The sequence below is a fragment of the Gopherus evgoodei genome, chromosome 1 (genome assembly GCF_007399415.2).
Source record: "Gopherus evgoodei ecotype Sinaloan lineage chromosome 1, rGopEvg1_v1.p, whole genome shotgun sequence".
NCBI classification, from domain to species: Eukaryota; Metazoa; Chordata; order Testudines; family Testudinidae; genus Gopherus; species Gopherus evgoodei.
In genome coordinates this window covers 352,349,241-352,374,157 of record NC_044322.1, presented here as the reverse complement: position 1 = coordinate 352,374,157, position 24,917 = coordinate 352,349,241, and the positions used below count along the sequence as shown (strand labels likewise).

At 47.8% G+C, this 24,917-nt stretch overlaps 1 protein-coding gene across 6 annotated transcripts in view; it reads right to left on the bottom strand.

The window, feature by feature from the left end:
• FRMD4A (FERM domain containing 4A) overlaps nt 1-24,917 on the bottom strand; it is a 410,751-nt gene that overhangs the window by 40,826 nt on the left and 345,008 nt on the right. For all 6 annotated transcript variants that reach the window (XM_030565719.1, XM_030565643.1, XM_030565594.1 and 3 more), the window contains exons 12-13: nt 14,302-14,378; nt 8,614-8,752 (exon numbers count right to left, since the gene is read on the bottom strand). In XM_030565719.1, the coding sequence (XP_030421579.1) occupies nt 8,614-8,752; nt 14,302-14,378 (216 nt within the window). The remainder of the gene's footprint in view (nt 1-8,613; nt 8,753-14,301; nt 14,379-24,917) is intronic.

Genomic DNA, 24,917 nt, shown 5'->3' with positions numbered 1-24,917 from the left:
ATCCAGTTCAGTGGATTTAGGGCTCAGGGGATATGGTTCAATGGGGGGGGTTTATAGGCCTCCTCCCCCCCTGTGGGGCACGAAACTACGCCGGCTCACTCCTGGTATTGGCGGTGGCCGGTGATGTGCTCTGCGTAAATGTCCCTAGACCACCAGATAGTGTCCGAGACCATCAAACGTCTCATGAGCCGTGCATAGCGACGGCCCACCCCACAGGCCCTAAGTACTCGTTCATTACAGGGGTCCCAGGCACCCAGCGCCCCGACGATCAGGGCGTCGGTGTAAACTTCGTAGCTCTTTGCCCGCAGGGTGTCAGCCAAGGGGGCATATTTTTCAAGTTTGCGGGCTTGGGCTTCGCGGAGGGCCGGGGTCCTGTTCTCAAACAGGATCGTCACATCGACGAGGATGATCTTTTTCCGTTCCTTGTCCGTGACGACGATGTCTGGGCGCAGCAGGCTGTCGGTGTCGGGGATGGTGCGGTTGACTGCGATCTCACCCAGGTGTGGGGCAATGGCCTTCACCAGCCAGTCCTGGATGGCGTTGTGGCGCAGCTGCCAGGCTCTGGCGTGGGGTTTGCAGCTGCACAGGACGTGGGGCAAGGTCTCCAGGGCGTATCCGCACTTCCTGCAGCGCTTGTCTCGGTTCCCGTGGTGGACCGCTCCGTTGAGCGTGACGCAGTTCAGGCGGGCGCGGTGTATGAACCGCCAGTCGGCAAAACGGGTGAAGCTGCCCGCAGGGAGAAAGTGGTTGCTGGAGTCCCACTTGCTGGTCACCTCAAAGGCCTTGCCGTGGTCGGGTGTTTTCCTCAGGGTGTCCACGTAGAGCGCGTGGACAGCGGCCTTCAGTGACTTCTCCAGCACGCCTCTGGCTCCAGGGCTGACGATGGTGTTGCCCTCCGTCTCGATCCGCGGCACCAGAACTCCCAGCTCCTGCCGTTCCTCGCTCCATACCCAGCGGCAGCCCAGTCATTTTCCCAGCCGGCGCGTGGCGTTGAGGGCGCGGGACCACAGCGAGGTGATGTCACCCCCGTCCCGGGCGAATTCGCCATCTAGGGAGCCGCTCAGGAAAGTGGCTACATCCAGGCCGGACGGAGGCCTGCCAATTCGCTTCTCGATGACGGTGCGTAGGGCGGCCGCTGCGACGTTCTTTACTGTGGCATCCGGGCACGTCAGGAAGGGGTGTGTGACGACTGCGATGTTGCAGAGGTCACCCATGCGGGGGACGTTGGCACCACCGTGCCTGTGGGCAATGTATATGAGCTCATTGCTGGCTCTCTGGGGCAGGGACAGCCACTGCTTAACCAGCTGCCGGATGGTGTTGTCTGCCTTGTTGAGGGGCACCTTTGCCATGGCGGAACCTCTCAAAACGAAGGCGATGCAGGGGATCAGGAAAGTGTTGAGGGTGTTGATCTTCTGCCACTGCGCCAGCAGGGATGCATCGATCTTGGCAGCGTCCTGTAGGATCTCCCGGATGGTGTCCTCAGGGGTCTGCCAGACGCGGATGCCCGTCAGCGTGCCGAGGTGTTGGTACGCCTGCTGCCAGAGGAACGACGGACTCGCCCTGGATCTGGAACTCCGTCGTCTGCACCGAGTCTCTCTTGCTCCCGTCGACGTGGAGGGATGCGCACTTCTTGGCGTTAAAGCGGAGACCCGTCCAGTCAGCAGCTCTCCCAATGGTATTGAGCATGTAAAGAACCCAATTGGATGTGATTTGAGCATGCTGGACATGGACCTGAGAGCTGACTGCTATTCAGCCTCCGCTATGGAAACTGTTTTTTTCTTTCAGACTACAGAAACTCCTCACTTAAAGTCATCCTGGTTAATGTTGTTTCATTGTTACGTTGCTGATCAGTTAGGGAACATGCTCGTTTAAAGTTGTGCAATGGTCCCTCATAACGTTGTTTGGCAGCCGCTTGCTTTGTCCACTGCTTGCAGGAAGAGCCGTCCGTTGGAGCTAGCTGGTGGGGGCCTGGAACCAGGGTGGACCGGCGGCCCCCCATTAGCTCCCCGCTACCCGAAGTTCCCTGTGCAGCAGCTGCCCAGCAGGCTACCAATTGCCGGCAGTTCATCTGTCCCTCCCTCCACTGCCTAGTGCTGCTCCTGCCCTTGCTGTTTGGGGAGGGAGGGGACTAATGTCAGGGTGTCCCCCTTCCCCCTACCTCTGCCTCCTACTTACCACTTCTCCATATAGAGCAGGGGGGGAGACACAACAGGGCCCAGGACAGAGAGAGCTGGCGGCAGCTGCTGTCTCAACTTCCTGATCTTTTTAAAGGCAATGTACTTTGAATGTGGTATCAGCGTACTTAAATGGGCAATATGCCTCTCGCTCTCTCTTCCACACACATGTGTGTCTCTGTCTCTCTCTGCCATGCTGTCTCCCCTCCCTCCATTCGTGCTGCCTTGTAGAGTGTGAGGCTATATTAACAATATGTTAACCCTTGAAGGCTCAGCAGAAGGCTAGTTCATCATTTAGCAGCAAGGCATTCCCTGGGAAATATCCCACCCTCTGACCTCTCCACCTCAACCAAGCTTCACAATCATCATTGCTGTGTACAGTATTAAATTGTTTGTTTAAAACTTATACGCTGTGTGTGTGTGGGTGTATGTATTATATACAATATCGTTTTTTGTCTGGTGACAAAAAATTCCCTGAAACCTAATGCTCCCATTTGCATTAATTCTTACAGGGAAATCGGATTCGCTTAACACTGTTTCGCTTAAAGTCGCATTTTTCAGGAACATACCTACAACGTTAAGCGAGGAGTTACTGTAGTTTTGAACCTAATGTGCTTTAACAGCTAACCCCCAGTTTTATAAAGGTCTCGAGGAAGACTTCTTATCTGAACACTTCGTAAAATCCTGGCTTCAGACCTGGGTGTCCGGGCCCAGCTCATAAGAACCTGAGCCTCCATTGCTGTGTGGAGCTTCAAGTAATGCAACCCCAAAGACATGCTGACTTTTGGTTAACCTGGAGTTTCTATTAACTCAAAGAAGTGGTGTCACACTGTGCCGAACAATCCGGGATTTGCCACTGTCCTGAAAACCTTCATTTCATGTTTAATTTTTGGGCCTAGTTGTGGAACCTGTACTTCAATTGGTGGGCATGTACATTAGCAGACCCATTTGATGCAATAGGACTACTTGGGTGAGTAATTCCTCCCCCACGCTAGGAGGGGTACTATAGTTTGGCTTTAATGTTTTCAAGTGGCAACTGTTCACAATGTTTGGAAGTCTGATTTGGACAGGCACCCAAAAGCTAGGCTGCTTATACCACCGGAATGAAAACAGGGAATAACAGAAATATTGCAAGAAAATGTGTTCCTAGGAGATATTCAGCCTTACTTTGCACTCTGAAAAAGTTCAGATAGTTTAGATAGGTGAAGGAAGGAAGCACGGTCTAACACTGGGAAAGGAGAGTTCTGTGCTCCATTCTTGGCTCTTACTAATTTACCACGTGACCTTGGGCAAGTCACTTAACCTCTCTGCCTCAGTTTCCGCATCTGTGGAATAATAAAGGGGATAAAATGGATTCCTACTTCATGGCGGGTTTTAGGCTTAATTCATAACTATATGTAAACATAGTGCTTTGAGATCCTCAGATGGAAGGTGCTGGAGAAGTATTACTAGTCACACATCCTCTATCTATCTTTATGTGACATTCATTAATGTAATATCTGAGCACCTCACAATTTTTAACATATTTAACCCCATAACACCCCTGTGAGATAGGGAACTGCTATTAACCCCATTTTACAGATGGGGGACCTGAGGCAGAGAGAGATTACGGACTGAACGCTCAAAAGGGGTTAGGCTTTTTTTGAGCATTCAGCCCTAAGTGACTTGTCAAGGTCACACAAAAACTCTGGAATGGAATTGAACCTAGATCTCTCAATGCCCAGCCGAGCCTCCTAGCCACTCAGCCTTCATCTCCAATAGTACCTGCATCACCTCACGTAAGAAACATGGGGGGTGGGCGGAGCAGTCTTTCAGCATCTTGGCCTGGCTGCTTCTGGTCAAAACCAACAAGTGCTGAGGTGCATGAAACTGAACAATATTTTTAACAACTTTTGAAGGTTCAATTTCAGTTCTAGCTGGTGGGTCAAATCACTTATTTTGTCTGAACTCGCTGTCCAGTTACTGACCATGACCCTGGGCAGGACCTGTTTGATATTTGGCCATCTACTAGTCTGATTTTCAGGAGCAACAAGTCTCTGATCTAGTCACAGACTTAGTGACTTCTTATCCTCAGACAGCATTTGCATTACAACTTCAGTGAGACGCAGTGCGGTCCAACCCCACTGATCTCCAGGATGTAAATCAGAATAGAAACTGGGCCCATCTATCAGACTGTGCCCTGGCTAATGTACTTATAGAACAATGGTGAGCAGAGGCAGTAATATTGGACGGTACAGTCTCTTACTGGCACGCAGATCCAGCTAATTGCTGGGAACATGCCCTCCTTTGTATGTGCGTGTGTAAAGTTAGTGCTGATAAAGATCCTGGCCAGAAGTTCCTGGAGCCTGAAGTCCACTACTCATTCAGACAACAGCAAGGAGAAGTGCAACTGAGAACAGGCAGTGCAAGCTCCCCCAGTGAAAGGCCTGATCCAAAGCCCACTGAAGTCAGAGGAAAGACTCCTGTTAACTTTAACAGGCTTTGGATAGGACTCAGGTCCACAGTCTCACTAACGTATGTAGAGGGAACATGTCTATAAAGGAGAAGGGGTTAGTTTCTACACTGCTTCTACCCCGGGCCTCTCGGCTGCCTTACAATGATGATGATTAACTTATGGGTTTTTTGTTGTTTGGAGGGAACAGGACTCAAATCAATTAACTCACTTCACAGAGGCCACTGAACAGCTAGCTATGAGGCCTGGGCTGGATTTGTACAGGCAGCCCAGCAGTTCACGGCTAGACTATATCCCATTACCACTCCCTGGGGCCATTCAGTCCCCCAGTTCTGAACATGTTTAATGAATCATTGCACAGACCTGGCAAGTCTCATTTCTTTGGAGGGAGACTTGCTCATTTGGGATTAATTTCAAAGCAGTTTTTAAGATCAGTGATGCCCTTCCAACGAGGTCAGATAGTCTATGGAACCTGCAGTGGCATGAGGGATGGATTGACACCATGGATCAGTTTGGCCTTCTCACTTGTGCTGAAGGATTTTGTGCTGCGTGTGTTTCAATGGGACATTTAGAATCTCCCTCACCTTTTCTGACAATTTAACTCATTTAAGCTCCATGCAACTGGAGAGCCCTACTGCATTCAAGAGCATCTGTGTTATCAGAAAGTCCTACAAAAACAAATCTCTTGAGGCCAATAGGGCAAACGTTTGAGTGACTTAGTGTAGTCACCAGTGCATAGACATGGCTCTTTGCCTTGCTGAGTTTGTCTGCTCTGTGCAGAAAAAAGAACGGACAAGAATTTTGTACCCTGAAGAGTTCATTCAGAGTCCTGGAAGTCTTGTAAATTTCCACATTCTGCTTGAATTCCAGAACAGAGCAAACAGAAACAGCAGCAGTAAGAGTTCAGGGGTCTCCATGGACTGGCAAAATGCTCATTTGTGCATAGGATTGTGAACAAAAGATGTGGATCGGTTTTGCTGCAAGCGGCTCAAAACCAATGCATATTATTTCTTTTGTTTTTTAAATCCAGCAGATTGGCTTTGCAAGCAGAGCTGTGCCAAACATCAGAGCAACATCCGAAAAGATGCAGGACTTGCTTGGTTTCAGGTTTTGTTATGAACTCGGAATTCAAGCCCAGTTTGTCAGAATGTATTGTGTCATACAGTGCTGCATCTAATCTCATCTCAATTGCTAGGACCAATCTGGGCCCAGTTTTGAGCAAGTTTCAGCAGGTTTATTGTCTTTTGTCAAAACCACGTGAAATGACAAGTTTGAATGCAAAACCAGGGAGTCCTGTACGTTTTGCTTTCAAGTTGGGATTAATCTAAAGCTGCAACTGAGGGCTTGTCTACACTGCAAAGTTGTAGACAAAACTTTTGTCTTTCACGGATACTTAAAAAAGCCCAGCAGCGAAAGGCAAAAGTTTTGCCGACGCAAGTTGCAGTGTGAACGCGGCTTTGTCCTGCTGACAACGCTAACGCCGCTTGCAGAGCTGGAAGTATTTTGACGGCAAAAGTGCCGACAAAGAGCGTTTACACACGCTGACTTTTAAAGCTGCGTGGTGTAGACAAGCCCTCAGAGTGAAATTTTAAAGGTGTGCAAACCCATGTGGACAAAAAATATTTGCACAAACCCCTAAGAACTGAAGACATCAAGTATCTCACAGCTCCACTTTGGGGTGTCCATTGCTGGTTTCATAAAACAAACACACCCAGGAACAACACTTGGATCAGCAGGACTAATCAAGCAGATCAGTGAAACTTAAATGGGCCCAGATGAGAAGTTTATACATCAATCTTGGCAATGTCCCTTAAAGATGGGGACAACAGGCTAAAATCCCAACCCTTTAAGAGAAAGGGACAAAAATATTTGTGTGTATTAACATCAAAGCAATAGCATGACAGCTGAGATCATTGTGACAAAGCATTTTGACAAGGTTGCAAACATGACGGGTTGACTGATGATGGCTGGTGGGCGGTGTTGCCTGTGGGCCTGAGAGAGAGAGATCAGATGCGCACTCACAATCTGAAACACAATCTGCTGGCAACAAAAGAAGCTAGCCATGAGAAGTTCCTGACCCTCCCACCAAGAGGAGGGGAATCTGCTTTTGTTTGTTGGTTGCTTCTAATTTTTAAAAAGCCTGGGACATTAGTGCCTGTGGGAACTTTCAAAGAGCTAGGCACTTGAAAGTTCCCACGGGCGCTAATGTCCCAGGCTATATACAGGTTTCTCCTATTCACAGCTGCATAGGGAGGTGAGGAAAGTGCAGCTGCCCATGATGTCGGCCTGTAAGGCAAAGCTCTCGTGCTGGAAGTGGGGGAAATAAAGCCAGAAGATGAAAGCATTGAGCGCATCTCCCTGGATGTGGCGCAAAGGGTATGAATGTTTGGAACTTCCTGGGGAACGAGGGGAGAGCAGATGAGGATTCAAGAATCTGGTGCCCCCAACTAGACAGTTCCAACAGCACCTCAAAGCTTTGTTACACCAGCAATGTTCATATTTAAAGGGACATCACCCGATTAAAAATCATACGTCTGTCTGAAAGTGATCTCCCTGCTGCTCTTCCAGGATGGGTACACCTAAAATTATAACTGAACGGGATTAGAGGGGGAAAATACACTCTTCTCTGTTTTTTGAGGTTGATTCCACTGTACATTGGCCACCACTTTGTAGGCTATGTCTACACTATAAAGGTTAAGTCGACCTGTCTTAGGTTGACTTACAGCCACCACATTAATTACTGCAGTGGCTGATGTCCTCACCAGAGTGCTTCCACCAACTGAAGAGAGGCAGTGTGGCGGGGCTAAGAGCAAGGGCTGTCAGCTCCAAGCACTGGGAGCCCAGCTGGTCTCACATCTGTCTTTCAGCCAGGAGCTGCAGTGACGACGACACCCTTCTAGTGGGGAGATCCGCATTGGGATCCGCCAGTCAGCTGCCATGCTCCCAGCGGGGAGCAGGGACCCCAGAGGACAGCAGGGCTCGCAGCAGGGAGCCCTTGCAGCAGCCCAAGCTGGGAGCCTGGTTGGCAGCTGGCTTGGAACAGAGACCAGGCAGCAGCCCAGGGCCTGGCTTTGGAGCCATGGAATTGACAAGAATGACAGCCAACAGCTGAAGTAACGAACACAATGTCTACACAGACACTGCATCGCCCTAACTGCACAAACATAAGCCCTATGTCTCTTGTGGAGGTGGTTTCATTATGTCGGCCTAGCAGGGGAGTTACGTAGACAGGAGTGTCAAGCACCAGAGGGGTAGCCATGTTAGTCTGTATCCACAAAAACAACAAGGAGTCCAGTGGCACCTTAAAGACTAACAGATTTATCTGGGCATATGCTTTCGTGGGTAAAAAACGAAAGCTTATGCCCAAATAAATCTGTTAGTCTTTACGGTGCCACTGGATTCCTTGCTTTTATCGACAGGAAGAGCATTTCACTGTGTATACCTCCACTGTTCTGTCAACAAAAACTGTGTAGTGTAGAGAAGACCTAAATGTTTCACTTATATTGTCGGTTAGTCAGTTTTTCTCCCTCCTTTTGCAGTGTGAAGGACAAACTATTCCCCTAAGAAAGTGTGATTGTAACACCACAGAACTGGCGGGAGGGGCTGGAGAGTGGGACTCAGAGGCAGATGTAGAACGTGAAAGTACTTTTAACTGATTTATTCGAAATGTATCGGACTTCACGGTGGTATCCCTTTGAGAACTGGTGAATACGCTGAAACAACACGGAGAGGAACTCAGTCACTTCTGGCTCTCCTGGTTTGTTCCAACTAAGCCCCCAGACCCCACCCAACAGGCCTCTAGGGAAATAAATCTCCCTCGTTCTAGCACAAACCAACAATATTTTAAGCCATTCCACCCTCATTTTGTTAGAAGCACAGAATGAGGCAGTCCAGGAGCCACGTTCTGGACTGGAACCCGCAGGTCAAAAATGTGGTGAGTGAGCAGGAGCCATCTACGGCACGCTCCCCTTCCAGTGAGCATCTTACCTTACTCTGCTTTCGGTCCAGGTAGAACTGGTGCTGGCTAATGGCCATAGCCCAAATGGATTTGATCAATGCAGGACAGGCGTACCACGTGTGCACGGCAATGCCACTGTGCCCAAACGTTCTCCTGGTCACAGAAGCCCTAGACAAGAGGATAGAATGAGTTGTGTTTATGCCAGGGTCTCCTCTGACTCTAAACGGAGAAGGAGAAAAATGATCAACAGCAGGCTGGGCTGCAGAATAAAACCAAGGACTGTGCCGAAAAAGCTGCTCCCCTTATTATTCTGGGCTAAGGGAAAATCACAGAAGGGAAATGATGGCCACCTACAGTCACTGAGCCTTCATTTTACATTACACATCGACTTGCAAGCTGCAAAAGCTGAAAAGCACTAATAGCGATTACAACAATATCTCAGGAGTAATATGGCCTAGTGGACAGAGTTTGGATTGGAGTCAGGACTCCTGGGTTCTCTTCCAAGCTCTGCTTTTGATGCACTGCACATCCTTAGGAAGTCACTAAGTCCAAGGTTTTTACAAGGATGCATCTCCATCTTCCCTGGACGTAAGATTTGGATCAAGCCACTAGAGTATGAAGTCCAGCACCCTCCCTGACAAAAAACCCTACTTGTTCAGGTAAAGGGGTCCCCTTACCTGACACTGGCTGGGTGCAGTGGGGGAGGCCAGTATTTCCTCCCTTGGTATCCTGCTGTTAATTGATGTATCTCGTTAGACTGACCTCACACTTGGTAAAGCAACCCTCATCCTTTCATGTATTTATACCTGCTCCTGTATTTTTCACTTCATGCATCATATGCAGTGGGTTCTAACCCACAAAAGCTTATGCCCAAATAAATTTGTTAGTCTCTAAGGCGCTGCAAGGACTCCTCGTTGTTTTAGGATAACACAGAAACCTGATACCAATTGTCATGGACTTTTGCCTATGGTGTGCGGCCGGGCAATGAAGAGTGGTAGCGAGGTGGTGCAGTAGTGGGAGGTGACAATGCACAATGCAGGGAGTGGTGAGGTGGTATAGCCGTGCTACACATGGGGTAGTGATGTGTGCAGGAGCGGGGAGGGCGTGCAGTTGTGCAATGGACAAGTGTGAGCAAGGGGACTTTTCTCTGATGCCCAGAGGTGATACGATTCTCTGCTGAAGCACAGGTTTCCCCACACACATTCTGACTCCCACTCTTCCATCGTCTCTTGGCTATAGCTTTAACTGGCTCTTCAGCATCCTAACTTTCACTTCCAATTAAATCTGTTGGTGTTCGAGTGCTCCTGATTTCATTTCTTTTTGTGTAAGTGGGAGCTTGAGAAATTGGCACAGAAAAAAAAAGTCAAATTGCAAAGGGAAATTGAAACTAAGCTAAGAACAATTACAGAAAAACAACAACCCCCAAATCCCAAACTCTGCGGATCCAGAACTGAAACTGCCACCCCAGGCTTGGCTTTGGAGAGCACAGCAACTGTTGTGTCTGGGGCCATTTCAACTACACACTTTTATTACAGAACCAAATCAGAAGCATTAAACAATGCGGGATTAAACGTTTTCCAACTAAATGTGCAGATGAAAAGGCACATGGTCGCTGTTAAGAACCCAGTGAAAGGTAATGGGGGAAGAGGGGTGGAAGACATGAACCAGGAATCAGGTGAAAGGTTGTGACTGTTGGTATCATGTTTCGGTGTTATCCTATATTCCAGTCTTCTCAGCCTTTTCCATACTGCCACTGCTTCCCTCACCCCCTGCACAGAGCCAGGAGCTAGTTGGAAATGCCCTCCCACTTAGCAGTGCGGTCACAACTTCTCCCACCAGTTCACGATTACCTGGGAGTTGAAACATCCAGAGTTGAGGGCCCCTCCTCTACTGTTAGTAGCTTTATATTTAAGCTCCTTGGCCCAGACACACTGGCACACTCCAGAGGCTTTGTGCTGGTCTAGTAATGCAAAGCAGCCACAGCGCACTGTGAATTGAGCCCCTTATATACCCAGGGCCTAGGGCCCAGTTCAGCAAGTACTTAAGCGTGTGCCTAACTAAGCACTGAGTTGTTCTACTGAGGTCAGATTTAATGATTTGCTTTGACCTCTTGTAAATGTCTTCTTCAGATGATTCTCCTAATCTCTCCCTCCTCTTACTGTAGAGAATAACAGCTTACATTTCTGTAGTGACTTTCATCCAAGGATCTCAAAGCACTCTAGAATTATGAATGAACTAATCCTTTCAATGTTTCTCTTCTTCCCCAATAAGTATTATTAGCCCCAATCAACAGATGAGGAAACTGAGGCTATGTCTACACGACAGCCAGATCTTTGCACCAGGGGTCAATTTAGCGGGTCTGGTGAAGACATGCCAAATCGACCACAGATCACTCTGGTCGACTCTGGTTCTCCACCTTGAATGAGAAGAATAAGGTAAATTGATGAGAGAGTATCTCCCATTGACCCAGCGCAGTGTAGACACTGCAGTAAATCAACCAAAGCTACACTGACTTCAGTTACTTTACTCACATACGTGGAGTGAAGTAACTGAGGTTGACTTACTGTGCTAGTGTAGACATAGCCTGGGACCCAGTTACATGACTTGCCCAAAGGAGGAGGTCATTTGCAGAACAAGGACTAGAACTCATGCCTTCTGACTACCAGTCTTGTGCATTAACCACTCACCCACACACACTCCTCCTTCCTCACTAAGCTGCTTCTGAGTGTGGGTAAGCTGACTCAGACTCTGGTTCGGCTTGACTCAAAAGGAATGCTGAGAGTGCACTGTTCTGGCTATATCCCCACCCCCACAGGCTACGCAACTTAGCATGAAAAAGTCACCCCATCCCACTCCCCCAGCCAGACTAGAATCTGAAATATGTTCCTTCGCGATCCAGGACTCCCAGTTGACAGTGCAATGTGGGCTACTGTTTTACACCAGAAGCAGCAGTTTGATACAAGGCATTAGAATTAAACCTGTGCAGTCTGTCTTTTATATTCAACATGCTTCACGGTGAAAAATGAACAGAGTAAAAATCATTTGCACAATATAGTGCCTAGTCCACATGGAATACAGGACATGGCATTTATGCAGTTCAATAAAGGAAAAAGAATGGGGAGGTTTTCCATGTCAGGGATCCAAACCATCTAAATTCAGATTACAAGCAGCTTGGGATAGGAGCGGTTCGACTGTGCACAGATACAATGGGTGACCATATTTTCCTGCATGCTGTTGAGTTGCAAATGTAATATTGTCTTCATGTCTTGTAACTACTTGCCTTCCTTTCTGGATTGTTCTTTTAGTAACTCTGATTGTGTCATTTAAGTTGGGACTAATCTGCCTTAGGGTCTGGAGTGTCTGTGGGTCTTTGATTTGTTTGTGGTATGGGTAAGGTGACCAGATAGCAAGTGTGAAAAATCGGGACAGGGGGTGGAGGGTAATAGAAGCCTATAGAAGAAAAAGCCCCAAATATTGGGATTGTCCCTATCTGGTCACCCTAGGTATGGGCTTCTGCAGGATTCACTGCTGACCAAGGGTCTGACTAGGTAAGGGAATGTAGGGCTCCTAAGCACGTGCCTAACTTTAAACACATTCATAGCTCTGTTGCCTTCAATGGGACTACCCAGGTGCCTAAAGTTAGGCACGTGCTTAAGTACCTAGCTGAACTGGGGCCAGGAACAGGACCAATGGGACAGGACAGTCTGATTTACACACGGTTTTTGTACTGCTTTAACAAATGCACAGAAACAAGCCATACTGCTATAAGCCCCTTTATAAGGGTGGGTGGCTGTACAGATACCTTTGGCACAAAAACTGTATGTAGAGTAGCCCTAAGGGAAATACACCAGAGCTGCCCACCCCTCTAGCTAAGAGCTGGTTGCCTCCGATCCGGAACCATTATTACCCCAAGTGACAGATACAGCACTTTCCTGCAAAATCTTTGGGAGATCTCACTGTATTGCTTATGTCAGTGGTCCCCAACCTTTTCCAGGTGGCGGGCGCCAGATGACGAGCCACCGAGGACCTCATGATGATGCCGCTTTTCGGTGGCATTTCGGTGGATGCTTGTCTGCCGGCCAGTACGCGGGCGCACATAGACGCCCCAGTGGGCACCATGGCACCCGCAGACACCGCATTGGGGACCACTGGCTTATGTTGCAGCATTGTGAGCCAGGGATTGTACATCACTCAATGGCGGAGGGTGACCACAGCTCCTCCAGGAATTGAGAACAGTCGGGGGGTGATTAAGCAATTTCACAGAGGTTGTGAACAACAGCCAAAGAAAGGAATTTTGGATCAACAACCTGAGTTGAAACTGACTCAGGGCCTGTGTTGTGATCCAGCAAATGGACAGGACCTTCTGTCCAAGGGAGGAACCCCAATCCTGGGAAGGGTCGGAAGGCTTTGGCCTACTGAGTCCCCATAAGACTGCCGGGTGACCTCTGGTCAGCGTTTAGCAGGCGTGCATACTTCTCTTGGTTTTTGTTTCCTCTGTAATACTTTCATCTTAAGAATCAATATGTTTGCTTAGGAAGGGCTGAGTGGTAACAATCATGCTGTTCACAGCATTCAAAGAGAAAGTGAAGCACAGACACTGGCCTGCTTAGGCAGTCTGGCTTGCTGGGAATACCACCATGTAGGAACTGTGCAGCCTGGAAAAACCCCTGGTCAGGAGGGGGAGACATAGGTCTCTGCCCAAGAGAGTTAATGGCTGGGAGCCTGAAAGTGGGTGCCCTTGGTGGACCACGGAGGTGGAATACAGGTGCAGTTGCCATTAACTGTGACCCTCCCCCCCCAAACCACATAGGTGGCACAACAGACAGTGATCTTTGTTGTAACATGAACTAGGATTGCAGGCTAACGAGTTGCAAAACATGTTACAGGGCAGCACCTAAAATAAATCTGAGCTGGAAAGACAGGACCAGATTCTTCTACCCTGGCTCTTGCTGAGTAATACCTTGCTTTGCAAGTTGATTTGAACAGAGGCTACTTGTGGAGTTGTGCTACACACAATGGGAACCTTTCCGGTAATTTCAAAGGGCTTTGGATCAGGCATAATGTGGGGCAGACTCTGACCCAGAGTGATTAACAGTGTTACAGTCATCTTAATTTGCAAGCCATCTCCCAAATTGGAGTAAGCAACGAAGAAACGTATCTCATTAAGGAAACCAGGCTTAGATCCAGCTCTCACTTCTACCTGCATTCCCTTACTCCGGAGTCACACGGGGGTACTCCCGTCCTCAATATGCCCCTCAGTCTCTGAAGTGTAAGTACACCGAGATCCTCACATTAGCACATTGTACTGCCAGCAAGATTCTCAAAGGCATAACTGAGATCTGCAGATAACTAACTTTTGCGAGCAATTTGCAAGACGGAGTTAGCTCAGCAGCAGATTGGAAGAAAAGAAAAAAACAGATAGGGGTAAACTATGGGATATTCTATCGCCCTACATGCGAAGCACATGCTGGAAACTGACAGCAATCGTCAGCCATAAAAATCGCAGCCACTGACATTCACCGCCACAACCGACCCAGCACATAGCTCTGCGGGCCGGACTCGGATTTCATTCAGTTCCCCCTAGAACCGTTGCTGGCCATTCCACAGATAGAACGAGCCGCTCCCCTCCCTCCCGTGCGAACGGGCACGACTCCGGATTACACCCAGCACGCGTGGAAACCCGCCTCAGGAAGGCTGGATGGCGCTGGCCGGCTTACCTGCGTGGGTCGTGAACTTCCACGGAAAACTTCTTCTCTCGGAAGTACAGGTTCTCTAGCTGCCTCCATTGGAAGATCTGCCGGGAAAAGGACTCGGGTGAAACGCAGAGGTCATTGCAGCGCCGCGGTAACTCCCTTAGCCAGCCGGCAGCTCCTGCGCTGCTTTCTCGGCTCGCTCCTCGCTCCAAGAGGGGCAAAGCTGCAATCTGTAGCCAGGCAGGGCGCTGCGTGGGTGCGGGTTTCCCTGCCCCCCCTTTTGTTCGCTTTGCACAGCCCCCACCCCGCGCTGCCTCGGGAGCAAGCAGCAGCCAGCGGCGAGTAGCGCTGGACCGCGCTTCCTCCCGCTCCCAGTGCTGAAACGGGCCGGCGCTCAGCCCCCCCGGGACGGCACTTCCTGCCCGCCAGTGCGCGCTGGCCCCTGACTCAGGGCTTGGAGCCGGCCAACCAGCCCCTCTGCACAGGGCGGGGGCGGCTGGGGTGACCCTAATGCAGGGCAGGCAGCTGGAGCTCGCCGCGTAGGCTAGGCTGGCTGCAGACAAAGCAGCCAAGGGCCCTCGCTCTTGGAGCGGCTACGTGCCAGCAAAGTTACAGCCACATGCTCGGCGGGAGGGACAGGCCGGGGCAGCCGCATGGCTCCTACCACACCACGGCTTCCCCCCCTCCCCACTGGAGCGAAAGCAGCTACAGTGCTAGGCCTGGGCAGGGCCAGGGAGGGTCTCTCGGCCCTGAAGGGGAAAGCACAAGAGGGAGAGCAAAGAAGGAATCTGTCGAGGAGCTACATTCCTTCAGCATCAAGACATCCCAACGGGCTCTGCAGAATTCCTAGCTCACTCTCTCTCTCTCTTTTTTAACACGACTAAATAAGATAGAAACCCACAAAAGCCACCAAAAGAAAAGCAGGGGCCTTTCCTTTCATCTGCGAAGAATGTGCATTTGGCATGCGTTGTAGCATAGCATGCAGCACTACAGCTTGCCATGCTTTCACAGGGAAGAGATTTAAAGGAGCCCAGGTGATATTTTGTTGGCCAGATCCCCAGCGAATATAAATTGCCTGACTGAAGTCACCAGCTGAGGGTTTAGAGATGAGCTTGTATTTCTAGACGAGCTTTCATCTGTGATTAACTCCCAGCTTTTACAAACACGAACTAAGCCTCACAATTTATTGTTTATGTGTATTATGGTAGTAGGGTGACCAGACAGCATGTGTGAAAAATCAGGACAGGGGATGGGGGATAATTGATGCCTATATAAGACAGAGCCCCAAATATCAGGGCTGTCCCTATAAAATCAAGACATCTGGTCACCCTGTATGGTAGTCCCCATTGTGCTAGGCGCTGTACAAATACAGAATGACACAGGCCCTACCCCTAAAGAGTTACAATATACATGGACAAGACAGACAAAAGACAGAAGAGAAGGACAGAACATACAGCAGAAAGAACAATACGACTGCAAATGTCATGATGTTTCCAAGGCATCCTCTGATCATGATTATTACAACCATCTTATGAAGAGGTTCATTGACTTGCCTGAGGTCAACATACTGAGCCAGTGACAGCACCAAGAATAAAACCGAGTTCTGGACACTCAGGCTACTTGTTCCAGCCACTAAACAACACTCTTTCTCCCATTTGATTGAGAAAAGGCAGCAGTCACCGGCAACATGAATGGGTATCTTGGATTCCTTCATCTCTTTCGCCAATTTATCATGGACAAATTGCAAGGCAGCAAGCCCTGCAATGGTTACGTATCTGCCGCTGAACAGAAGCGCCAGATCCCACTCTGTCTAAGCAAACGCTCATAATAAAAGCAGCTTCAGCTGAATTCCTATCTTAAGGAAGAAGCAGTAGCTTGTTACTTTGAGATAAAGCAAAACCACCCACCCCTCAATATCCAAGTTACAAAGATAACTCAGGTTTCAGTTAAACAGAAAATGTGCTTTCATCTTCATTGACTGATCAGCCACAGAGGAGGAGGAAAGTGGAGATCTAAAAACTAAAGCTATCTACAGCATAGATACAAGTATTCTCCCCTGTCACTACTGCAGTGGCGCTGGAATTCAAAACCCGCCAGATGTTTGTGTTGTGAAAGTTTCCAATTAAGAGATTTTTTTTTTAATACGGTGGGTGTAGAGAAGGAGGTGGAGGGTGGAGATCACACGCCAGCACATCCTGACCCCTTGGCAGACAATCACCCTCTCCAGATAAAACTCCAGATGCCTGGAATAGCTGCTGAGGACTTGTCTCACTTTCAGGGCAGCAAAAGCTGCTCAGTTACACTGCACTCTGCAGTTGTCCCCGTGATCCAGGTGAGGCTGGCAAAATAATAATAATAAAACAACCCCAAAAGCAAAACCCAGCGGTGCAACATTATCATTATGGAACTGATTTGCTTCCCAGGTGGAAAAATTAATCTCTACACAGAAATGAACTTGCCGCTTCTGAGACATTTTCCTCTCATTAAAATAACCCAGAAATAACATGGGTGCGTGGAAGCATCCATGACTTTACGCAGAGGGGAAAGATGGCCTTATGGTGAAAGCACTGGGAGTCAGGTGATCTGAGTTCAGTTCCCTGCTCTGCCAAGGGCTTCTTATGTGACCTCAGTCAAGTCACGTAAGAGGCAGATTTCCAAACTCACCAATGGTAGGTAGCCATTTGTGCCTTGGAAAATTTCCCTCAGTCTCTCTGTGATTCCAGTTGTTTGTCTGTAAAATGGGGTGTAGTAACCCTACCCAAGTACCCATTCTCACAGGGCAAGGGAGAGGATATATTAGTAATGTTTGGGAGGCACGCACAGAGGGACACATCAATACCTGGATAAACAGAAGCTCACAGCTTTCCAGTGTTTCTCCCACTGTTGACTTATGTGGATAAACAACAGATCCTTCCCTCAGTGCAAATGGGACTTTAAAGCCTCATCTGCGTGTCTGTCAGCAACTGCTCTCTACTTATGTCTGTCAGCAACTGCTCTCATATGCAGTCACAGAGCCAACCTGGCTAGAGATAGAAATGTGCATCCGATGAAATCATCCAGTCCATCCCCCTTGACCAGTGCAGAACTGTTCCCTACCACCTATTCCCTTGATGCTGTCTCCAGTCCATTATTGAACAGCTCAAGCAATGGAGCCTGAGTACCTTTGCTACAGCTAAATTGCACTATACTCTCCTGTGATTCAGTCTAATCTGTACCACACTGAATCATTGCACTGTGTTTCTATTTTCTCTACTTCCTTTTGGCTGTGCACAGAAAGAGACAAGGCCAGGTCCTTAGGAGGAAGAGGATGAAAGTGATTCTACAATCTGATTTTTAGGGTCTTCTTCTTTGTGTTAGATGCTCATTTCCTGAACTTGTACATATTTTTCCATTGCTATGATGCTGCTCTCCTTTAAATTCCTAGATGCTATTCAGCCACCTCCCACTTAGTGCTCAGTGTTGATCTGAGAGGTTTCACCCTTCCAACAGGGAATGCAATATACAAAAATCTTAATCCTCAGAACTTTCCTGTTGGCTGATCACATACCCAGCAAGAGAAACTATGTCTAATTTCTTTCTTCAACTGGACCCAATGTAATGTAACCAAGATGTTTCCTTCACTTGTTCGCCAGTTTATTATTGTTTCAAATCAATATTGGTTATTCAGTGACATACGCACAGGGTGTCATTAGCCTGACCTTTTAATGGAGAGCATAGCTTTAACCCATCAAGAGCCATTTATCATGTTGCTGTTTAAATCTTCACAGGGAAAGGAGACACAGTAAGAAACCGACCATGTGCTTGACATAATCATGCAGAAATCCAGTCATCACAGGCAGGACTATTTCTTTTTCTCAGTATGATTTTTGGGCCAAGCATAAGTGGGTGCACTGACTTCAGTTATGTGTTTGCCTGGCTTTACACTATCACAGAATTTGGTTCAGCCTTTATTTATAGGCTCGGATCCAATATTCATTGAAGTCAGTGAAAAAACTCCCATGGACATTTGTGGAAGTTGGATTGGGCCCATAGTATATTTAGCACGCTTGTGAAACTGACAGCCTTGGAGACTGAAAACCTGCATCTATCCATAAACTAGGTACTGCTGGGATTGAGGTAGTGACACACCACCAATATAGCTCAGGAAGAGGGTCATTCTGAAATGTGAGAGGACAGATCAATTTCAATGCCTATTTAACCACAGGCATCACGCTTGAGACTGCCTGCAAGGGTGCCAATTACAGCAATGGTAATTGTGGCAGTGGTTTCTCTGATATGGACACATGTCCATTGGGAACTATGCTGGGGTCACCAGCCTGTTCCTCCTAGCACAGCACTCAGCTGCTTTCAGATGGGAACAATTTTTGGTGAGCACTGAATGTAACGAGATCATCTAGTCTTCCAATGGATACTGAAGGAGGCTCACCAAGTCTGGCTTTTCAGAACAGCTGCAATTACGTGGTTAAAAGAGATAGAAAGAAAAGTGGCTACTAAAAACACCCCCCGAAAACAAAAGAAAACAATAACCTCCCCGCAAAAATCCAAAGCAAAACAACCCTCCTCTCCAAGTATTTATCCTAGTAACCTCAGACACACATTGTGACCTCTGGCTCACTGCTCCAAGACAAGCTGAAACAAAGCAATCAGCCCCAATTTGCAAGATTGCGTGTAAATGATGTTAACCTTTAAGGAGAAGTATTTGCATGGCAATAATAAATTGACATCAGGCAGCATGTGCAGTTTGAAACTGGCTAGTGCCTTATTAACGGGTCCACGCTCGGGGGTGGTGGTGGTTCTGGTAAGAAGCTGGTGTTGGAAACGGTACGATGCTTTTCTGCAAAAGTTGGCAGCTTGGACAAGGAGCCGGGAGAGGGATTTCAATGTTGCACAGCATGCCATGGAGCGTTCAGGTGCAAATTAGGAGATTTTTCTCATCGGAAATTGTTCCAAGGAGCAGTCTAACTGACCAGGCGCCAGATGTTTGTGACTTGCAACAAAGAGCTGCAGTCAGAGCCTTTCAGTCTCCAGCTCCTTTTGTGAGAACATTTGTGGCTTGGGCTACTCCCTAATTAAGTTGAGCCTGGTGGAGAAGAGGCCCAGCGATCTGCATCCATTTCAGCCCTCTGAGTCTGAGCAAATCACTTGACTATGGGCCCGATCCTGGGCGAATCCAAGGGCGTTTTGAATGTCTCAGAAGTGGCAGGCTGGCTTTACTGCACGAAGAGAATGCTGGAAGCTCACGATACGGAAGGAAGGATAGTTTTTGTGGCTAAAGCACAGGACGAGGTGAAAAAACAGGGTCAATTCCTGGCTCTTCCACACACTTCCTGTGTGGTCATGAGCGAAACACTAAGAGTCAAGCTTTCAGGAGTTTGGGCCCACATGGTATGACAGACAGCAAGTGAGTCTGCTGAACATGTCCACACAATTCATCATGACGGTGCATGCAGCATAATTGCGCACGCGCACACACAGAGACAGAGTTATAGTTGCTGTGCATGCAATTGTGCATCTGGTTTTCTGAAAATCTGGCTCTCTGTGCTTCTGATTCCGCATCTACATACTAGGGAGAATGCCTCCTTCCCAGGACTGTCATGAGGCTGAATTAGTTAGGGCTCAATGCTTGCTCTGCTCGGTTTCCTTTCTGCCACTCAGAATGGGAGAGGTGTAGAGACATCATCTGGCTCCAATGCCTCCCTCCCTGCAGACCCCAGTAGAGGCGGTGGCAGACCTAGTATGTGGAGCCCCATGGACTCTGGCAATCCCCAGCCAGATTATGGTCCCGAGGGAAACAGTCAGCGGACGCAGTTTAGCGCAGTCCCCCGGTTGCCTCTCCTTGAGCCCAAGACTAGACAGTGAATCAGAAGTTCCCTGACAGCCCCTTAACCCTGAGCACAGCAGAGAATCTGTACTTCACATTTGTAAAGTGCGTTGTGATTCTTTGATGGAAGACACTGTGCTCTCACGGTATTAATTATTTTGCTGTAGCGTCTATTAACTGCGGTATCGAGACTCAGTGGAGTGTGGATGGCAATGCTGTCATACCCAGTAAACGCATGGATAGAACTTCCCACCGGCTGGGAAACTCCACTTCATTCTCAGGCAGTTAGAGTCACTATCTGAAATCACAGCACTTGCGGGGAGCGATAATTCCCCCAAATGCACTGACTGCCATAACTTGACTGCCTAATGCCAGGGATCCACTCCAGCTACTTCTGCACCACTCACTCGAGTCTAGCTGAAAGTGTCGATGTCTTCTAAGAGCTTTTAAAAACCATGATACAGAAGTATAATTCCTCCCACTGCAGGAATCCCGGGGTGAAATTTTATGGGCTGTCTTGTGCAGGAGGTCAGAGCATTGGTTATCAATAGGGTCACTTCTGGCCTTAAAAATTAATGAGTGAAATCCTGGCTCCAGTGAAGTCAATGAGAGTTTGGCACCCAAATACTTGTGAGGATCTGGGCCACAGTGTCTAGCACAATGGGGCTCTGCTCCCCAATGAAGGCTCTACGTGCTACCAAGACACCAATAGTCTTTTGATGTGACAGTGATGGGGCAGGAGTTCCAGGGGGGCCGTCAGCAATGAGAGGAGGGGTTGGATGGGGCAGCAGTCCAGGGGCAGTCAGGGGACAGGGAGCAGGGGTATGTGGATGGGGCAGGGGTCCCAGAGGGGCCATCAGGGATCAGGGGGGATGCTCTGCCCCAGGAGCTGACAGCTCCACCGCCCAGAGCATTTTGCCGGCAGTGGAGCAAGTGAGCTGAGGCTGCGGGAGAGGCAGGACAGCAGAGGAGGGGCCAGGGGCTAGCTCCTAGGCCAGGAGCTGGGGGGCCGACAGGACTGGCCCATGGGCCATAGTTTGCCCATCCCTGCTCTATGGCCATCCCACCCTGAACATGCCTGATCACCTCTGATTTCAAAGGCTAAGCAGGGTCAGGCCTGGTTAGTAGGGTCAGGCCTGGTGAGTAGTTGGCAGGGAGACCTCTCTTGGGAATACTAGAGGCTGTAGCTCTGAAAATCAGGCCACGGGGACTTGTAGGCCTGTGTTTCAGGGAGAGGAGGGGCTCACAGGGAATCCACTTGGCTTTAGTGCCAAATCACAAATGCCTGTGGAGGAAATCCTACCGCAGGTCTCCACTCTAACACCAAGGCTCTGATGCCCAATGTGATGTCAAAGTGCTTTTCATCTGTATCTTACTGAGGTTGATACTATGCACCACAGAATCCTTTATGACCTGGCTATTGCATTTGTATATATGGCGACCCTTTAAGACCTGGATTCAGCAAAGCATGTGAGTATTCTCATTTACTTCAATGGGATTGCGCATATGCTTAAAGTTAACCATGTAGTTAAATGCTTCACTGGTTCAGAACATCATAGGACAGCGATGCTCTGCGCTGCATGAATGCTGAACTCCTGGAGAACGTTATATTAACAGATCTGGAGACTGAATCCTTGGAGACCATTTATGCACAGATCAGGGGCACAATACAGCTGGCAACGCCAGCTTCCCCAGGGCTCTAGCAATACGCCCCAGACTCTGAGCAGCTTTAGGATCTATTCATGTTCTGGGTGATCTGGCTGTGCATTTATCCAGGTTAGGTCAAGGGGCTCTGGTTAGGCTGGGGTTTGCAAACACATTTTAGAGACCTTTTCCCTAGGCTAGACACAGATTAACACACTTAACCTTGATTTAGCTGGTGGGAGGAGCCTAGGGTTAATTTTTTTAGCTAATCAAGGTGAAAGACTTGGGTGACCAATCCATTAACACATTAACTAATTTTGACCTATACTTAACTTCTTTTCCTAATCCAGACAAACCCTAAAAGAGGGGCCAAACTTTACCTACCACTGAAACTAAACGTGAGCAGAACCTTGTCACAGGGCTGAAAGGTTGGCTTTGCTTTTTGAACAGCTGTTCTCATGGAATTTCCGGCCAGACCAGAAGAAGAAAGTCCTGGGTCTCTCCAGACAAAAACTCATTCTCAGGAGATTTTCAGCCTAAATTGAAGAGGTCATGCCAGGAATTATTTTGAGCTGGCTGCTCATAACTGAACTAAAAAAGGGCAGCCAATGACACTCTGGCTGCCATTCAAATGACACTAACCCAGAAGGATCTTCCACCTACATTTTGGTGTGTGCGAGAGGTGTAACGTGTTGAAGAGGGTGGGTCTGGGATACACCAAAAGGATAAAAAGAACAACATTGCCAGGAAAATCTGGCTTTACACCTGGTCTGTCTCCTCTCTCCAACACTGAATGTTTTAATTTTGAAAACAAGCAACAAAAAATCTGTTGCATTTTACTAGGCAAAACCTACCATAGCTTGAAAATCAGCCCATGCTATCACCAAAAAGCATAAAGGTTCAGCAGTGGGAAAAGAAATAAGCACATCTAAGCACCAGAAGTCAGCAGGTAGCCCTTAATAGAGTGTTAAGCGCAATTAATAATTTACTAGAGGAATGCCACTGAGACTTTGCTAGCCTTTCAAAGCCCTTTTAATGAACATGTCCCCCCCACCCCTCCATCACCAGCACACTGGAAAATTTTAATTCCTTCTTGTAATACAAAGATTTTGCAATGATCAGAAAAAACACTGCTATTCCAAGAACAGACCAATTACCCACTGAGGCCAGTATCCTGTCTCTCTGAGAAGCAGCCAGTGTTGGATGCTTTGGAGGAAAAGTACCTAACTGTGCAATATTAGGGCTTTTCTCCACTTACTGGGGGATCGATGTGCAGCAATCAATCCGCCAGGGTCAATTTAGCAGGTCTAGTGAAGACCTGCTAAATTGACTGCCAATTGCTTTCCTGTCAATGCTGGAACTCCACCAAAATGAGAAGTATAAAGTAAATCGATGGGGGAATTGCGTAACTTAGGTCGATTTAGCCCCATAGTGTAGACCTGCCCTTATACAGAGTGGAGCATTTTGCGTATCCCATGCCCCTGAAGGTATAAGATAGTGTGTCTCCAGAGAAATTTCCTCCCGACCTTCAAGAGTTAGAGTTTGAAGCATGAGAGTTTACATCCCTTCCCAAACTCTTGTTTATTCTTTCAATATTCATTATGGTAAATATGGGTGTTCTTCAATCTATATAAATGTCTATTCTCTATTCAATCTTGCTTGGTTCTTGGCCTCAGTGACATGGATGAGATGACCTCTTTGAGTCCCTTCCAGCCCTATATTTCTGTGATTCTGTATCATGTGGCAATAAGTTCCACAGTCTAATCAGGTTTCCGAGTGGTAGCCATGTTAGTCTGTATCAGCAAAACCAAAAAAACGAGTAGTACTAGTGGCACATTAGAGACTAACAAATTTATTTGGGCATAAGCTTGCGTGGGCTAAAACCCACTTCATCAGATGCATGGAGTGGAAAATACAGTAGGAAGAGATATAACAGTCAACTGTTATATCTTCTTAAAAGATACTAAAATACTGCTAAAAGTATACAAAATACTGAATGGTATGCGGAAGGCAGATCAGGAGCTTCTGTTTACCGTGTGTCAAAATACAAGAACTAGGGGACAGTCAATGGAACTGAAAGGCGGCAAATACTAAATAGACTGTTTTAGACCAGTAAAAACAAAAACAACAAGGAGTAATAGTGGCACCTTAGAGACTAACAAATGTATTTGGGCATGCCACTAGTACCCCTCGTTTTTGTTTTTACAGTCTAATCAGACATTGAGTGAAACAGTGTTTTATTGTATCTATTTACTATTTGCCACCTTTAGGTTCCATTGACTGTCCCCTAGTTCTTGTATTTTGACACAGGGTGAACAGAAGCTCCTGATCTGCCTTCCGCATACCATTCAGTATTTTGTATACTTTTAGCAGTATTTTACACTTTGTGTTTGTTTATTTTGAGGGTCTGTCATTCCTTCATCACAGGAAACTCAAGTTTTACCACTTAGTCAATGAACCTACCAACTTGACAATGCTTCTCTATGCCCTAAAGCAAAGAGCATCTTTATTTGTTCTGCAGTAAAAAGAGCTCTTAATTAGGCTGTTGTTCCAAGCCTGTTAATACCCCATTTTCCCTCTGGATCTAGGGAAGTTCACTCTGCTGCTTGCTGTTCAAATAAGGCCAAGTGAGATCAACAGCAAGGTTGCTCCTTCTAAACAAAGGCTATTTATTGCTTACTAGGATCATACTCTCAGTACACAGGCTAGTTCTCTCTTAGGACACTGGCCAGACTTGACTATTTTGTGACACTCAGTACTACTGACTTCACATTTGCTATATGCTGCTAGGCATTAGGGACCAAATTCTGTTCTCAATTACACTCGTGTAAATGTAGAATAACTTGTCTACATCACAAAGTTGCAGCGCTGGTGAGGGGTTTACAGCGCTGCAACTTAGGAGGTGTACACATCTGCAGGGCATCACCAGCGCTGCAACTCCCTGTTTGCAGCGCTGGCTGTACTCCTGTCATAAACAGATAGCTAAGGGTTAATGTCTCTTTCACCTGAAGCACCTGACCAGAGGACCAATCAGGAAACCGGATTTTTTCAACTCTGGGTGGAGGGAAGTTTGTGTCTGAGGTCTTTGTTTTCTGGCTGCCTGCTTTCTCTGAGCTTTGGAGAAGTAGTTCTGTTTTCTAATCTTCTGTTTCTAAGTGTAAGGACAAAGAGATCA